The sequence below is a fragment of the Corythoichthys intestinalis genome, chromosome 16, assembly GCF_030265065.1.
Source record: "Corythoichthys intestinalis isolate RoL2023-P3 chromosome 16, ASM3026506v1, whole genome shotgun sequence".
NCBI classification, from domain to species: Eukaryota; Metazoa; Chordata; class Actinopteri; order Syngnathiformes; family Syngnathidae; genus Corythoichthys; species Corythoichthys intestinalis.
Genome location: NC_080410.1, coordinates 25,568,459 through 25,584,649, shown reverse-complemented (window position 1 = coordinate 25,584,649; position 16,191 = coordinate 25,568,459). Strand labels below are relative to the sequence as shown.

Below are 16,191 nucleotides of genomic sequence, written 5' to 3'. Positions count from 1 at the left end.
AAAATTACACAAATGTTTTTTTTTTTTTTTTATTATTATTATCTGCACACTCCATGCTGCCTGTAGGTCTGTTATACTTTCCCATACCAAGTTCGAGTCAACATTCCACTGAGCAAACAAGTTCCTCCCATTAGATAGAGGGTCTGCAGTTGAAAGAAATGGAATAAAGCCTGTAAATTTTGGGCAAACCAGTCAAAACCTAGTCTAAAATGACACTTTGCCATTAGTCATCTTATGAAAAAAGGGCCTTATGTGTTTTAACTTTCGAGGACCCACTTAGACTTACTCACCGAACCCCGCAGTTTGATCAACCTCAGGTTAAGAACCACTGGTACAGAGTCTGTTTTGTGGTAGTTAGTAAAAGAAAAGCATTTTGATTTAAAACACCCATGTTCAGCAATGGACGGTCAATCCATTTTGACTATGGATCGGACGTCTATTGTCGTTGTTGGTACTGAAGCATAATCATTCATCAGCCATCCCTTCCCCGGGCATCGCCATGGCGACTGGAGCATATGAAGTATTACGACTGCTCAATCAGGTCACGTGAAGTCAGTCAGGAGAAGCACAGACGTTTCCGCCGCGACCCCTAATCTGCCAGACGTGTGCCTCCTCAGGGGGTGTGCAGTAGGGTTTGTGTCCCCCCCTCCGCCCCCTCCAAAACCAATAACTAGCACTTGAATGTACCTTCAGTGTTTAGCAGTCTAATGTATTTGTGGAGAATAATCAAGTGAAGAAATCATGGAAAACACTCGGACACAAATGCAGCCTTATTGTGTTTGTCCAACACATGGTTTTCATTATTTGCATTCCTGCCTCCCTCCTCGTGCAGGGGAAGGGGGGTGGTCCTGTTTCCTGTGTATATTAGTATTTCAATGGTCAAACCTGAACAGCTGTATTAGCTGTGTTCTTGTATATATTCAATGGTGTCTCTTGTGCTTAATAGTCTTCAAAATGAAAGAAACAAGAAGACATGATGTCAGCTACTACTGTTTGCAGTTAGTTCTTTTCAGTTGTTCGGCGCATTCAGAACATTTGGTTTTCGCAGGATTTACATTAATGAAGACATTTTATTTTGTATTTAACTCGTGTGCTGCCAACAGCATTGATAGTCACCGTTTTTATTGTAAGTGCGAGGGCTGGCAGCTTATATGATAGTTATGACAAGGAAATTAGTAAGACTGCACAGTGATCATTCGCTGCCAGCTCTGCCAGTCAAAATGGATTGGACGTCTAGTGATGTCAATGGCAGCCATTGAATTAAATGAGTGCCCCATAAAGGATTAATAAAAATATTTATAAATCAAATTTTCATTGTTTTATGATTTATAAATGTTTCAAAATATCTCTGGTAAAAAGATTTGCCAGGGGTGTCCAAACTTTTTGCATAGGGGGCCAGATTTGGCGTGGTAAAAATGGGGGGGGCCGACCTTGGCTGACGTCTTTTAAGTAGAACAATATATTTAAGCAAAATTTAGCTAGCCATTCAGTGTGTCACATTTGCCTTATTATTTTTTTAAATTCATAATTTCAACAATCTCCCAACTAGCCTTTGTGGCGTTCTCATTCGACTCTCGGGCTCTTGCGAAATACTACTGCTGTGAAATTAAACTAGCTTCAAGTTGCTTCAATTTTTCACTGCGTGTCTTCCTTGTAATCTTGTCGTACATGTCACCGTGTCTTGTTTGGTAATATCGCCTCTCATTGAAATCTTTAATAACAGCAACTGTCTCTTTGCAAATGAGGCAAAACACAGTTGTTGCGTATTTTAGTGAAGAAATAGTCCAATTTCCACCTATCCTTGAAGCGTCGGCCGTCACAACTTTCTTTTTTTTGTTGATTTTAGAAAATGGAAGTAATGGGTCACACGGAGTAATGTTGCTTAGCCCTTAAATACCTGCAACATGAAGCAATTATCAGAGAATCCCAAAATTTGAAAAATAAGGTCCTAATGAAACCTTTTTTTCACATTTCTAAAACGAAATGTCAAAATGAATATGTGTTATAAGCGCTTTAATATCTATAACCCATGCTAAATCATGTTTTTCTCTCATGCAACCTGCAGATGCATGTATTGACTTGCATCCATCTTTTTTTTCAAAAAGAAATGTCAAAATTGTAAATTAATCTCAAAATCATGAAATTTTAGGTGTATCAAATGTGATACATTTGGCGATAAAGGGTTAAAGTGCTGCTGCCTTTTAGTGGGTAAATGAGGAGCAGCATTTCGTGTGTAAGCTACTTCATATGCTGGTTGCAGTACTGCTGACAAATTTATTTATTTACTTATAAGTCTGTGTGCGGGCCAGACGTTATTGATTTTATGAGAGAGGCTGGGGGCCGGATGAAATTTGACCACGGGCCACATTTGGCCCCTGGGCCGGACGTTGGCCATGTCTGCCTTAAGATGTCCTTTTCCAGCTCAAATGTGTCAGTGTTACTATTTTTATTTGCAACTCAAGTGGCACGTCTCTTAAATTCAACCTTTTAAAGTAAAATGTGAAATTTAGACCACATAATGTGAAAAATGTTACATTGTAAGGTGGAATTACTTACAAAATGACTTACCAGTCCTGCAACGATTAATTGATTAACTCGAGTAAGTCGATTAGAAAAAAGTTTCGAATCATATTTTGCTGCTTCGAGTATTCGTTGAATTAGAGTGGCGTTATAACGGTTTGTTTTCAAAGTGTTGGCAATTAGTTTTATTTATTTGGGTGTATACATTGTCCTCTGGTGGCAACAGCAAATATGACAAAACTCATTTCACATGGCTGGATGCAGCTGCTCCCTGTTAAGACCAACATAAGGTAATGTTTTTTTTGGCATTTGGAATTTAGTTTATAGGTAAACTTAGCTGTTTTTTTTTTTTTTTTTTTTTTTGCAGGAAAATGTGTTTGAACAATTGTTAAGAGTAATGTAAAATCAGTTAGCATTTTATAACATTTAAGCAAGCAGACTTCTGCTATGCAAGCTAGCCAATTGTACTTTTGTTGTACTTAGATCCCCATCTATTTTTTAAAATACCGTTTGAGGCTAAGCTCAGGTATTTTCATTTATTTCTAAATGAAATTGCTATTCTGCATCGTTTGAAGAAACACTTGAGAATTTAATTTTGTGCCTATTTTTAATGCTCTTTTGAAAGTGCAATCTTAGCAAGCCTTTGTTTTACATCTCTTAAAATGGATTCTGCAACACATTACATGTTCCCAATCCGATTACTGGATCATTAGAACTAACTAGTTGATAGATTAATCAACTAATAAAATAATTGATAGCTGCAGCCCTTACTTCGGTTTACCAGCAAATCATAGCCATAAACGTATACACGATTTAGAAAATAGACGAAAGTGGACATGAAAAAAACAAAACAAAAAAAACATGATAGGCCCTGAACGCTACACCCTGACCAAACATACTTTTTGTTATTGTTTCATGAATCCGAATGTCGATTTTCAATCAGCATTTCGCGAGTTTTATCGTAACGTTGCGTCAAATGAATCTTCTTTTATTGACAACCGCTCAACAGTTTATGAGACGGACTTTAAATAAAGTTACGTATTATAACATAATGGTTTCCGGTTTGGAGTTTCAAAAGAAATAGAAGCGATTTGCCTGCCCGATTATTTCTTTTCAAGTGAGAGTCATAGCTCTTATTTTGAAATAAAATAGGTACATTTCTGGTTTAATTTCACGTGCCGAGTGAATGCTTGCACACGCTTGGTTCCCCTTTACCATTGGAGAAGAGGAGGCACACTTGGGTATCAACACTCTAGACTCGCGACCTAGGAGGGGGCTGCAGCTTTCTCACATCCTTCGCTGTCTCCGAAAACCCATCATTCTCAGTAGAAAGAAGGTGGACCGAATGGTGGCCAAATCCTAAATGGCCAGCATATTCCTTCAAACGAGACGCTGCCCGCGAAACGAGCTGTGCGTCTGACGCTTACCGGCTGGCCGGGAGAGAATTAGGACGGGTTCCGAGCCGTAAATTTAAGCTCATTCGCGGAGCGGAAGTTTGTGTCAGCGGGGACCCTGCATCGCAACCTGCTAGCATGGACGAGGAGAACCAAGGTAGGAAACATTTCATGCTCAGTATGTTTTTTTCGTCAGGATATTCACGCCAGTGACATTAATGTCATTCCATTTTCCATAAAGTTGATTTCCTCAGCGTGTGCGAGTGTCACGGAGGTATTATCCAACGCACCACAGGTGACAACAATGTCAACCTGCGTTGTGGGAATGACGGTTGCCATCAGCCCTGAGTGCAAAATCATAATCATTATCATACAAATGACATTCATGTATTTCTATCCAGTGCAGTTTAGTAGACGGCCCCCCACCGCCAATTTTTTTCATTGTAAAAAAAATACAGTAATCCCCATCCATCGCGGAGTCATGCACCAGACCAGCCCCAAAATTAGTGAAATCCGTGATTTAGACATACTTTTGCGACACTTAACACATACGTATATTCAGGGCTGGCCCAGCCTATACGCTGTGCAGCTGCTTAGGGCCCCTGACCACTAAGGGGCCCCCAATCTAGCAATTGTTTAATTTATATTCTATTTTGTTTACTACAGTTTGCTTTATTTGACTTTTGTGAGTTTTGATACTTGATTACAAGCGTAAAAAAATAAACGTTCTTCCTTAACTTCTTTCTTTCCTCTTTTAGAAAAAGGTTTGGCGCTATCTACCATAAGTACTTACAATCATTTGGGGTGAGAAGTTTGAAGTATGCAGTGCAACAAAATCTGATTAATATACAAAATATGGACGTATGGGTTAGATTGCATGTATGGGTTTCACAGTACACTGTGACAAAATGGTGGGCCAAAAATATGGGCCCCTCTGCATTATTTTGCTTAGGGCCCCCAAATGGCCAGGGCCGGCCCTGCCTATATTGAGCAAAAGCAATGGATAAGACAAAAATATTGTACAGTGTATCGATTCTTTTGTGTACTTTTCAGAAGTGATGAAATGCAAATGTGTATTTTTTTAAATAATAAAAAAAAATAAATAAAACCAAAGCCTAATTTATGATCTGACAAGACAATCAATCAATCAATCAACTTTATTTGTATAGCACATTTTTAAAAAATCCGCCAAGGAGACCAAAGTGCTTTACATACCATAAAACAGCAAAATAAGTTAACTATCAAAGATAAAACACAAAAATAAAATAAACGAACAGTCATTGCACATTAAAAGCCGAAGAAAAATAAAATGTTTTAAGGCGTGATTTAAAATCCGTATGTGAAGGGGCCTGTCTAATAGTAAGTGGTAATTGGTTCCACAGCCTGGGCGCCATCACTGCAAATGCACGGTCACCCCTAAGCTTCAGCCTTGATCTTGGGACTTCTAGAAGCAGGTGGTCAGCTGATCTGAGGGTTCTGGTTGGACTGTAAGGCTGAAGCAATTCTGACAGAATGGCGGCACAAGATTATTCAAACATTTAAAAACAAATAATAATATCTTAAAATGTATTCGGTAATGTACTGGGAGCCAGTGAAGAGATGCTAAAATCGGGGTGATATGTTCGCGCCTGCGGGTTCTAGTTAGTTCTTAGTTAGAATTACCATAATACAGCCGAGTTATGACAAAAGCATGGATCAATTTCTCCAAATCAGAGCGTGAAACAATAGATTTCACCTTAGCAATCTGGCGAAGCTGATAAAAACAGTCACGTACAACGCAAGAAATCTGCTTCTCAAATTTAAAATCAAATTGGACCCTTAGATTTTTGACACAGTTCTTAAGAATTGGAGACAATGAACCAAGGTCAACATTCAGGGGGGCCTGGCTACTTGGTCTGAACACCATGACTTCAGTCTTGCTGTCATTCAAACTTAAAAAATTAAGTGAAAGCCACGACTTTATGTCATTGAGGCATTCAATGAGTTGACAGAACGTGCCATTTTGTGCCATTGGAAAATAGATCTGACAGTCATCAGCATACAAATGAAATAAAACACCATGTTTCCTAAAAACAGAACCAAGAGGCAATAAATAAAGCGAAAATAAAAGAGGGCCAAGGACAGATCCCTGGGGAACCCCATGTGGAAGCGATGCCTTTTTGGAGATAAAATTGCCCATTTTCACAGAAAAACTCTGTTCATGTAGGTACGACTTGAACCATTCAAGAGCGATACCTTGAATACCCACACTGTGCTCGAGACGAGAAATTAAAATCTCATGGTCTACGGTATCAAATGCTGCAGATAAATCTAAAAGAACTAAAACAACAAACTTGCCAGAGTCTGTTGACAAAAGTATATCATTTGATACCCTTAAAAGTGCCGACTCAGTGCTGTGGAGGGATTTAAAACCAGACTCGAATAGTTCCGAAATCTGGTTTTCTTCAAGGAATGGTAGCAGCTGACTATAGATAACCTTTTCAAGTATTTTAGAAATATATAGAAGATGAGAAATTGGCCTAAAATTTGAACAAAGGGTGGAGTCTAGGCCTCTTTTCTTCAATAAAGGTTGTACTACTACACACTAGGTCCAAATTATAAAATTAATCCACAATGTTGCTCTCTGAAATATGTCATGTTTTCATTCTTCTTCTTTAGTCAAATTTACAATGTCAGACAACTTAAGCCCTTTTCACACACACATCCAGGGAAATTCCCGTGCAAGGTGACGCAGGATTTATTTGCGTCATTGCTTTCACGCATGTAGAGATGTCCCGAGAATGAAATGATTTGGACACTTTTAGAGACTTGTCCCGTGTTTCTCACTGGCGCGATTTTATAACCCGGACATTACGTCATTTTTGGTCGGCATTGGCTGTCACAATGTTGGTCAAATCGTGTTTTGTTCCAGAGTGAGTGTTCTCGACTTATTTAAGCCCTGGAGTTCCAAGAGCAGGGTGTCGCGATATTACTTGCTGGGCGCCGTTCGACACCTCTGCCGCCCTTGTTTTGAAATCCCCTACGTTGTGCTTGTATTTGAGTGTACTGTATTTTGTTGTTGTTGTCTTATCGGCTCTGCCTACCGCTTAGGTTAGTATTAGTGACAGTGTTGTCACCGATTACTTGAAAAAGTAATTTAATTACTCATTACTGATTACGCCATAAAAAAGTAATCTAGTTACTTTACTGATTACTTCCTTATCAAAGTAAATAAGTTACTTTAAAAGTAATTTATCAGTTACTTTTTACCAATTTTTCGCCCTTTGCTGCCTCAACATAGGAATGACAACAGAAAAATGTTATCCCATATAATTGACTTTACGAGAATCGAATTTAAAGGAGAAAATTTCACATAAGGCTTAATCTTCGAGTTCGCGGGGGTTTAATTAGTCGATGGAGTTAATTTCAACCATTATTGACTCGCGCTAGCTTAGCCACTCCGGAGTCCTGAAACTAACAAATAACTGACAAACTGCACGGAATTTGTTCAAATCAACTCCAAGGACTAATTATAGCCATGCCAACTCAAAGATTAAGCCTAATGTCAAAAATTCTGAACTTCACCTTTAAAATAAAGACGTAGCCGTTAAAATGTTGTCTATGAAAGTTTAAAACAATAAAACAAACAATAAAAATGAATGAAATGAACAAGAATCCTAGAGTAGTATTTCATAATAAGTCAATATTTGTGGTGTCTCTCCTGACTGTCTTTATTCGCGTCCTGATGAGATAACTAGGCTATTGTTTTGGCTGCACTCTCAGCGCTGCTCACATGGCATGGTACTACACGTGACCCGTTTTTTTATTCTCCGATGAGAAAACGTGACGTGTGGATTTGATTGGATGGATTGGAAAAATGAACGTGTTAGATAGCTCGTTACTGAAAGTAATCAGATTACAGTAACGCGTTACTAAGTAACGCGTTAACAACACTGATTATTGATCCCCGTTGGCGTCGACCTACTGTCACGGGCCCATTGTGTTATTCCCCCTTTTCCACGATCACGTGTATTTTTGTTTGTATTTAATAAACCCTTGAACGCGTCCCTCCGTTATTTTCTGCTTTGAAGTACAACCTTGTTTCCGCAGTAGTGGACCCTAACATTGGCAACAAAATAAACCACACATTTCCAAAGATGGACAATTGGCTCTTCCTCGGCTCTACGGTCCTGTAGCAATTTCATTTCGTTATGTTTTTAATTTATTTCCAGCTTCCTATGTTGATAATTGCGATGTTTGTTTACCGCTTTTCGTCTTACTGCGAAGAAAGAGGAAGTGACAATCGGCCCGCGATGTTATTTACGGCATCAGCCATCGTGCTGTGTGACCTGGGAATTTAACGCCTGCTTTCACGCACACCATTTCCCGGGAAAGTCCTGGATATTATATTAAGACGCGACCCGTGAAATGTCCGAGTAATCTCTTTGTAAGTCGACCAGGGAAATTGTTTTCAGACATAAGGGCTACCCGTTTAAATAATATTTAGGTATGTGTGTGAAAGGGGTTATAGTGAGCCACCAGCTAGCGTTCAACCTTTTTTGAATTGACTTTTTCCTTCTGTGTGTTTTTACACTTTTTTAGAGTTGCAAATGTTTTAAATTTTTTTTGGTAATAGTCTGACTTTTATTTTGGTAACGTGACCACTTCTTTTTTCTAGAGTTGTTGAATATTATCACTATCAGGTAGCCGATAATATCGGCCGATAAAAGCATTTTAAAATGATATCAGATAAAATCGACATCGCTTTTGGGCCAATATGACATCACTGTGTAAGCAATACGTGATATGGCAGTGCCTCATTGGCGCTTTGCACTGCCACTTGCACGTTATCCCAAAAATTGTTTACTTTTTAAAAAATTTCTTTTTATTTAAATAATAAATATACTGAAGTAATGTAGGCACTTTTCCATAAATTCAGTTGAAGTTGTTCTCTTATTTTTCAACAAATGTTAGTTTGGAAAACCTTGACGTTGTTACATTTATCATTATTAAATCATCCAGTGGGACATCACAATACCATAAGCCATAATATGTTAAGTCCACGACGCGTAAATCGGTATCGGTTTGATATTGGTATCACATTTTTGGTGTTGGACCATTTTATGATATCAGTTATCGCTTAAAAAGTAATTATCGGACAACTCTACTTTTATCCCAATTCACAAAAGGTCATTCTTTTATAGACAAAATATTTTCCTCCTGAAATTAAGTTGTTCTCTTTTATTCTATAATATGAATGCTTTTTGGTATCATCACAAATTTGTTCTTGATATATTTTTGTAATATTCTGACCTTAGTGGGTAAAACTTTTTTCTTTTAATCTTTATATGACAAGTTTTAAATGACCATTTAATTTTCATTAAATTCTTGTTATTTATTGTGTGAAATAATATAAACTTTTTACCTTTTAATATTGACAATCACCATCAAATGTGATCTGATCTTTGTCGAAATCACGCAGATGAAAAAAGTGTCTGCTTTAACTAAAACCACCCAAACATTTATAGGTTTTCATATTTTAATGAGGGTAGCATGCAATCAATGACAGACGGGGGAGAAATAAGTAAGTGAACCCTCTGCCTAAGGAGATCTAAAGAGGAATTGAAACAAGTTTTTACCAAACGATTTTAAGTCAGGTGTGTGCCCATTCACTGATGAGTGGTTTAAAGCTGCCCTGCCCACTATAAAACACACATCTGGTAAGAATGGTCTTAATGAGAAGCATTGTCTGATGTGCATCATGGCTCCGTCAAAAAAGCTGTCTGAAGACCTGCGATCAAGGATTGTTGATTTGTATATAGATGGGAAAGGATAAAAAAACCATCTCTAAAAGTCTGAATGTTCATCAATCGACAGTCAGAGAAGTTGTCTACTAATGGAGAGAGTTTGGCACCGTTGCTTCTTTCCCAATGGGTGGCTGTCCACCAAAGATGACGCCAAAAGTTCAGCGCAGAATACTCAGAGAGGTAAAAAAAAAAAAAGAACCCCAGAGTGTCTGCTCAAGACTTACAGAAATCACTGGCACAGTCCAATATCTCTGTCCACACATCAACTATATCTAAAACTATGGCCAAGAATGGTGTTCATGGGAGGACTCCGCAGAGGAAGCCACTGCTGTCTAAAAAAACATTGTTGCTCGTTTAATTTTCGCAAAAAGGCACTTGCACACTCCACAGAGGTTTTGGCAAAATATTTTGTGGACTGATGAAACCAAAGTTGAATTGTTTGGAAGTAACACAAAACCTCATTTGTGGAGGAAAAACGGAACACCTCACCAATATCAACACCTCATCCCCACCGTGAAGCATGGTGGAGGGAGCATCATGATTTAGGGCTGTTTTGCTGCCTCAGGCCTTGGAAAACTTGCAGTCATTAATGGAAGCATGAATTCAAAAGTTTTGCAGGAAAACCTGAGGCCGTCTGTCAGACCGTTGAAGCTAAAAAGAGGATGGATATTGCAACAGAACAGTGATCCAAAAGAGAAGTAAATCAACTTCAGAACGGTTTCAGAAGAACAAAATACACATTCTGGAGTGGCCAAGTCAAAGTCCAGACTTGAACCCCATTGAGATGCTGTGGCATGACCTAGACAGTGATTCATGCCAGACATCAAGGAATCTGACTGAACTACAGCAGTTTTGTAGAGAAGAATGGGCCAAGATTAGCCCTGATCGATGTGGCAGACTAATTTGCAGCTACAGGAAGCATCTGATTAGCAAAGGGGGGGCACGAAATATTAAATGTGATGGTTCACTTACTTATTTTTTTCCCCCTTCTGTCATTGTTTGCATGCTATCCTCATTGAAATATGAAAACCTATAAATGTTTGGGTGCTTTTAGTTAAAGCAGACAGTTTTTTCATCTGTGTGATTTTGACAAAGGTCAGATCACATTTGATGGTGATTTTATGCAGAAATGTGAGAAATTCCAAAAGGTTCAGATACTCTTTCATACCACTCTATGGTTTATAAAATTACTTGTTTCAAAGAGGTCAAGCATGCTCACTTTCAGGCTATGTATTTCTCACTCTCAATTCAAGTTTTCTGTAAAAGTGACATTACAGAAAATACACTCAGACATTGTTGACTTAAATGTTCAAGGTCCAATCGGTGCAGATGGCGGAAACCTCACTTTTGGTTTTCCACCAGTTGGGCCCCCCCGGACCTTCGGCTTGCAGAGCTGGGGGGTGTACAGTAACGAGGTGTACGTCGACGGCGCGTAAAGCTGTCATTGTGCCGCTAGCTCAGCCTCCGGAGGTGGCGCATAGAAACCAGACAGACATATGGCGTTGTTATTCCCGCCGTGCAAACTGGTGGGCCTGTAGGCAGGGCAAAGGTACATGCGAGTGCCGTGTAATGGTTGTTGCTGTACGGAGTCTCGTGTCGTCTCCTTTTTACTTGCACTCACTTGAACACCCACGCATGCACCCGCAATGAATTTGCTGGCTCAGAGGAAGGCTTTTGTGGTGTAGAGGGTGATAAAAAGGGAAATGACAGGGGAAAGCGAGAACGATGGCTGTAAATTTATATTTTTTTCTGGTTCTTCATAAATGTATTGTCAGTTCCTTTCCTGAAGTCTCTGGCCTCAGATGATAAAAGGAGTTTAGATACAGTTGGTCACACCTGCAAGGCTTTGAAAGAAGCTTTTCCACGCATGACAGTCAACAATACAGAGCTCGCTGCCGCATGCTGGCTGAACAAACAGTGGAGCTGACAAAAGCCAGGTCACTGATGGTGTGACGGTTCATTCGCTTGACTTCTATGCAGCAGAATTTGTTGTGCCCTGTGATTGACTTGCGAATAGTTTAGGGTGTTGTCTCTCTCTCTCTTGCCCTAAATCAGCTGGGATAGCTTCCCATGACCCCAAACAGGATCTGCGCTATAAAAAATAGATGCATGACTGCCGAAACCCCCACAAAGGTTTGCCACACAGCGGCTCGCTGTCACACTTTCCGTTCTACTTGACTGACTTTGACAGCACCTTTGTGCTCGAGCCGGACCTGCGCAGAGGGCTACTGTATATTTGTTTGTCCAAGCGCCAAATGTGCTCAGGCTTCATCACGGACCCATATGGGATGAATTAGAGCATTTAGAAGCAGACACTGGCTTCACAGTGTAGCTGGCTCACGCGGGTCGCCACAGTCCGCTCTTGTTGCTTGTTTTATAAAAACCACCGGTTTGAAGTGTGCGGTCTGCGGTGTTGTGACGCACAACAGTCCTGGTCTGGAGATGTCAGCGCCTTTCATTGGACGGACAGCTTGCTGTTGCATTCAGAAATTGTGTTTTTGGTCTTTTCAGCTGCTGTCTTGTCTTAGCAGCCCACACGTTGCGAAGTGGTAGAGTGGAGTAGAGTCGTCACACGTCGGAAAAAACTGCGCTTTGATAGTCTACAACCTCTTATGAGTTTCGTGGCCAAGTATTTTTTTGAAGAATGAACCGCTTAACCTTCTTTGTAAATACTGGCAGGAAGGTGTTACTGTACTTTACCAAGTTGTGGGTGTTTAACCACAAGGAGGCAAGCAAGGCTGTTTTGTTCAGTTAGTGTAAAAGAAAAATCTTTGCCAGACTCACCAAATGGTACTGGGGTAACTAGTCTGTACCAGTTTTTGGCATTGGGTGCTAGCTGTCGCTGAAGCTGTACGGTATACCCAGACATCTTCTTAAAAAGTAAAAGCGATCCATTTTCTATAGTATTTGAGTTTGAGCCTATTCCAGCTGACTGTTAGAAACAGGAGAAAGTGGGAAAGCATCATAACAATCACAGGACTTACTCATAGGTGAACCACGAGAAACGAGTTTATTTGCCTGGCACGGCCAGACTGTTCTCCCTGTGTTTTTCAAACACTGAGAGGATAGTCTGGGACCCAGCCCATTAACGGCCTCTCAAGCATGTACAAAATCAATCAGATCTATCTAGATAGATCTATCAGATTCGTTTATTTGCGTGACGTGTTCTTAACGAGCAACGTCACTCTTCCGCGTCAGAAGTCGTCTCCGCAACAACACAGATGGCGAACAGGAGAGCCGAGAATATGTTCCAATCCTCGGTAAAATCAGTTTTAAATGACCAAAAACATATCGACACAAGTCATTGACAACAGTCTGTCTCGCGCTAGCCATGTTGAATAAACTCCGCTCTCCTCGCGTATGGTTACTTCCGCGCGCAGGTCCCTCGTCCCGCCCGTCGCTGATTGGTCCACTCCGCTGTCTGTTTGCTGTGGCTTGCTCCGCCCTGGAAATTTTATCCGCTTAATGGTGGCCAGACTCAATAGATGGAACAGCAGTGAGTCTGGAGTACCAGGCTACAGGTTTATACCAGTCTGTATTTGAGTTCATCAACAGACTTGCCTACTGGCCATAGTGTTGAGGTTAAAGACTGATTGGTTGACCAGTCCAGGCTTGAATCTCTTTTAGCGCTAAAACTACTCGTGTGCCCGGCAGAATTTTATGATTGCCCTAGAGCAAGGGTAGCCAACATCGGTCCTCGAGGGCCCCTATCCAGCTTGTTTTCCATGTCTCCCTCTTCCAACACACCTGACTCCAATAATTAGGATCGTTATCAGGCTCCTGCAGAGTTTACTGATGAGCTGATCATTTGATTCAGGTGTTTTAAAGGAGGAAGACATAGAAAACAAGCTGGATAGGGGCCCTCGAGGACCGGAGTTGGCTACCCCTGCCCTAGAGGTTCTCTAAATCAGTGTTTTTCAACCGGTGTGCCGTGACACATAAGTGTGCCATGAGAGATAGTCAGGTTTGTCGTGAGAAATTATGCAATATAATATGTACATATTTTTTAAAAATAATTTTTAACATTTATAATTTATAAGATTTATCAATAGGGTGTCCACCTGTCTGGTATTTTGAAGGACAATCAGCCTTGTTAACAGCACATAGACATCGTCGGATGGAGTTGCAGTACGAAGGAAGGTATAGGTTCTCGGTTGTGTGAAGGCGAGCGAGGCATTGCTCGTGTCGTGTTCAAGAAGTGCCCGAATTTTGCCCGGACATTGCTGTCCACGACAGTGTGTTGGAATAAAATGCAGGGGGAGGATTGACTGCCATCACATATGGATAAAATTGAAAGGTTACTTTGGTGTTCGTCGACACCTGAAGAGTCTAATCAAATGATGTACAGTAGACATGCTGGGTTCCACATTGTTGCAGACAGCAAGATATCTGATGGCTATAATTGCCTGCAATTCTCGAACGCAAGACAAACAATACCGAACTCACCCGCACGCGATCAGAGCCATCCTTGTGACGCGCATGGCGGTTGTGGTAGCAGTCATTTATAAGTTTGGAAAAACGACAACTTCGAAATCCAAACTGAGTCCCGGACAAGATTCTGACCCAGATGAAGGCCCCAGTATGGGTGATGGTTAAAAAAAAAAAGCAAAGACGGAGCGCTCAATAGGAGGCAGTACAGTGAAAGCTATGTTTCGTTCGGGGATGAAACGAAACCTATTCGATTATGTTTCATGTTCCATCAAGTTTCACACTGAGTAAGTATAAATATTGAGAAATTATATTATAATGAAATATACGATACAGAAAGTCATTTTGGAACATTTTTGTTTTGTTGTGTGTCGTAAGATTTTTTCAATGTAAAAACGTGCCGTGACTCAGAAAAGTTTGGAAAAACCCTGCTTTAAATCATACAAGGAGACTGCAAGTGTTTCAAAATAGTGGCAAGAAGCTACAAGACTTGGCTTCGTTTGGGATTCCACCAGGCCTCACAGATGTCACAAATCAGATTAAACATTGCAGGGACAGTCTATTAGTCAGGTCGATTAATCAAACGTTACACCAGACAGAGCCATAGGGAAGTCAACCATCATTACTTTGCCGACTTCCATAGACGGTAAACTTGACTTTATAAGAGATTCTTGAACCTTCACCGGTTAGATTTTTTGTAAGCAGCTGATGTTGTTTTTGTGTAACAGCGAACACATTTTGGAGTACAGATCCAATTTCCTCTGGGTCGATTTAACAATGACATTCATTTAACTCAGACAAGATTGAGTGGAAAAGATCAGAGACAAATTTCATGGCTTGCTTCATGTCTCGTGAGTCCGGAGTCATGTGGAAACCAGACTCCATTTGGGTGTTTACTTGCAAATTGAGTTTGAGGAATGAGTGCGTATTTGTGTAGGTGGTGGTGCGGGGTTCAGGTTCACAGAAAGGAAAAGAGGGTGGAAATGACAGGAAAAGGGAGGCTTGGAACACTTATGTAAGCGCCCAAAGATTGTTTGACCTGTAGCAGATGCAGGAAAAAGGTGTATCCCATACCCCAGTAATGGAACATCCAGTGCTTGGCCGGACTTGTATTTTCTCCTTTCCCGGTGCAACTGAGGCAAAGTGCAGTTCCTTTTTACAGATGCTGTTGCATTCTTGTTTTTCGTTCAAGAATCCTGTGATGTGAATCTCCATATGAGTTCCCACTGAATCCACTGATCACTTTGAACTGATTTGAACTCATCAGGGTCAAATGATTAAAATATCTCGACTGAGGGTGAAACTGGGGTCTAGATTGGATTCTTACGCTGTGTTCCAGAAAACATGGAAGTAGGCCATTTCTGACTTCCAACACTGAAAGACTAAAGACATCCTGTGCAAGGTTTGGAATTTAGGCCAATCGATTTCACCATGACGTATGCACTTTTTGTGGTTGTAAGACAATCCATTTATTATACTTTATACATCAGTACCAATGTAAGATATTTTGAGGTTATGAATTGTACATGAGCAACTAGGTTGAGAATACAGTGGGGCAAATAAGTATTTAGTCAACCACTAATTGTGCAAGATCTCCAACTTGAAAATATTAGAGAGGCCTGTAATTGTCAACATGGGTAAACCTCAACCATGGGAGACAGAATGTGGAGAAAAAAAACAGAAAATCACATTGTTTGAGTTTTAAAGAATTTTTTTGCAAATCATAGTGGAAAATAAGTATTTGGTCTATACCAAAAGTTCATCACAATACTTTGTTATGTACCCTTTGTTGGCAATAACGGAGGCCAAACGTTTTCTGTAACTCTTCACAAGCTTTTCACACACTGTTGCTGGTATTTTGGCCCATTCCTCCATGCAGAGCTCCTCTAGAGCAGTGATGTTTTGGGGCTGTCGTTGGGCAACACGGACTTTCAACTCCCTCCTCACCCAGTGGCGTCAAAATGATAACAAGAACAGGGAGCAAAAATCCCAGAAGCACACGGGGGGACCTAGTGAATGACCTACAGAGAGCTGGGACCACAGTAACAAAGGGTACTATCAGT

The 16,191-nt window shown here is 40.4% G+C and overlaps 1 protein-coding gene across 1 annotated transcript in view; it reads left to right on the top strand.

Moving 5' to 3' along the window:
- Window positions 1-3,715: 3,715 nt before the first annotated feature.
- The window catches only part of LOC130904637 (cytohesin-3-like), a 52,575-nt gene continuing 40,099 nt past the window's right edge, over window positions 3,716-16,191 (top strand). The window contains exon 1 of the mRNA XM_057817546.1: window positions 3,716-4,071. Coding sequence (XP_057673529.1) covers window positions 4,053-4,071 — 19 coding nt within the window. The 5' untranslated portion in view covers window positions 3,716-4,052. The remainder of the gene's footprint in view (window positions 4,072-16,191) is intronic.